We start from the raw sequence: 2,098 nt of genomic DNA, 5'->3' as shown, positions 1-2,098 counted from the left end.
TCTGAGCATTGGAACACTTCTACTGGCAAGTTTCCAAAATTCAACACACCAGACAAAAAAGCTGAGCTTCAGCAGTTTGCTAAGAAGATCTCTAATGAATGTTCCCTGCCTGAGGCTGGCTTTTCCAGAGATGGTATTGCTCAGCATATTAAAAGCTTTTTCAGCGAGCAACGGAGAGTCCATAAAAACAGGCAAAAGGTGCCAGGGTTATTATTAAAACTTTTATACCTGACAGAAGAGTTAATTATGTGGTTAGCTGGTTGGTTGGCATTAATAAAACATTGCCAAATCACAATCATCCAATGGCCAACTGTTATTGATTTTGAACTTGTGGTAGTGTACATAGTTGAATTTGTTGGTTGCTGGAACACTTAACAATGTTGTAAACCTGTTCCTAAGTCATAAGTTAGTCAAGGCTACCATCATTATTGCTTTGGCATCTTACTGACAGGTTGTCATTTTTCTAGGTTGGAGTATCACCATCACCATCAGAATCTAGCTCCAGCAGTGAGGTAGAATTCACATCTTCTCCTAGGCTTCCATATATGGTAAGTCCATAATAAGATGGCTGGTCCCTAAGCATAATTTCTATACATGTACTGTAGCACTTAAATAGAGATTATAGTCGAAGTAAATTTAATAGACCATGATAGATTGAGGGTAGTTTCTCATTTTAGTGATAAATTAAACTGAAATACATGCATGCCAGTGAAATTGGAGATGTCCTTGGTCATTGGGCCATGCCAAAAATTAGAAACCAGGGCTTTTGATTTTTCAAGGCTGAGTGATCTTGAGGTATGAATTTAATATGAAAGGAACAAATATGAGCTGTACTACATAATGTCTTCTGTTAACAACCCAGAGAAAATAAGGCAAAGGCTATCTGCAAGGAAAAAGTAACTTCTGATAATTCTGAGGTATGCATTGGAGTGTTTTTTGTTTGTTTGTTTTCATTCTTTTTGCATTTCATGGTCATGCCATCTTGCCATCTGTTGCACAACCTTGACTACAATGAAAGATGTCAAAGTTTTTAAATCCCCTTTCCAGAAATCCATTATCCGTCAGCTTAGACACTAAATGAACTGATAATAAAATAAGTTAGTGTGGAGTAACTATAAAGCAAATCTCTCATGAGCAAGAGTATTTAATAATAGCTATATTTTGTGCATTTAGGAGGAAGATGACTGCTCAGAAACTGATACTGTGATAGTAGAAAATGACCCAGATGAAGCCTTTGACGAATCATCAGCTGCATCTGCTTCTGCGGATGTGCACATGAAGATAAACAAAAAGTCGGCAATGGTGATAATAAAGGCAGTTACCGGAAGAATTCCAGAACGGGAGGAGCTTGTTAAAATGTTGAAAGACAAGTTCAAGGCTCAGTCCAAGAGCCTAACAACACTCACAGCAACACAGATACTAGAGGTTACAGCAAGGAAGCTGAATAAGTCTCAAGTATGTTTATCTCAAAAGTGGAATCAGCTCTGGTGATATCAGGAATACTGATATAACTGTTCATAAAGAAATTCACATGTAGAATTTCACACTGCAGAGACTAGCTTCTTTGGACATTTGAATTGGAAGGTACTTGAACTTACGAATTATAGTATGGAAGCGACCTTGTTCTGAGTTGTTATAACTTGTAGAGACTTCACTGGACAATGAAAGTACTCGAACTTAAATATTACTGTTTGTAAACCTCCTTGTTTTGAGTTGACATTAACTTGCAGATACTTTTTGGTGAACTTAAGTATGATGTTGGGTGCATGATTCTTGAAATTGTTGTTGGACATGTTAAGCAGGGGAAACTAGAAAAGATTTCCCACTTTTGAAAAACAATTTTAATGAATGAAATACTTTTGCCAAAATAAAGGAGTAAATATAAACACGTAGTCCTTGTTTTATGGAAAAAGGAGGGTTGATGAATCAGCACATTCTGGTGAATATACTGGGACAGGTGTATCTCATTCTTGTGAAAATACTGGTGCAGAAAATCCTATTCTCGTGGAACAATTGGGACAGCATTATCCCTGGATTGAGAAATTATTGGGACAGCATTATCCCAAGATTGAGAAATTATTGAGACAGTATGATCCCA

General features: G+C 36.9%; 1 protein-coding gene across 1 annotated transcript; it reads left to right on the top strand.

The window, feature by feature from the left end:
- Positions 1–296: 296 nt before the first annotated feature.
- On the top strand, positions 297–1,832 carry LOC145493677 (uncharacterized). The gene is made up of 3 exons (XM_081473146.1): positions 297–548; positions 1,174–1,455; positions 1,731–1,832. Exons 1-3 carry the CDS (start codon positions 546–548, stop codon positions 1,830–1,832), a joined length of 387 nt encoding a protein of 128 aa, XP_081329272.1. The 5' UTR covers positions 297–545.
- The last annotated feature ends 266 nt before the right edge of the window (positions 1,833–2,098 follow it).

This window comes from Orbicella franksi, chromosome 7 (assembly GCF_964199315.1).
Source record: "Orbicella franksi chromosome 7, jaOrbFran1.1, whole genome shotgun sequence".
Classification (NCBI taxonomy): domain Eukaryota; kingdom Metazoa; phylum Cnidaria; class Anthozoa; order Scleractinia; family Merulinidae; genus Orbicella; species Orbicella franksi.
The sequence above is the reverse complement of the archived record's forward strand: the minus strand, read 5'-3'. Positions and strand labels throughout refer to the sequence as shown.

What these genes read in the sequence shown, in the direction of transcription:
- LOC145493677 (XM_081473146.1), top strand. An exon ending in GGAAGCTGAATAAGTCTCAA is followed by an intron (nt 1,456 to 1,730) that starts GTATGTTTATCT and finishes ATTAACTTGCAG; the next exon opens with ATACTTTTTGGTGAACTTAA.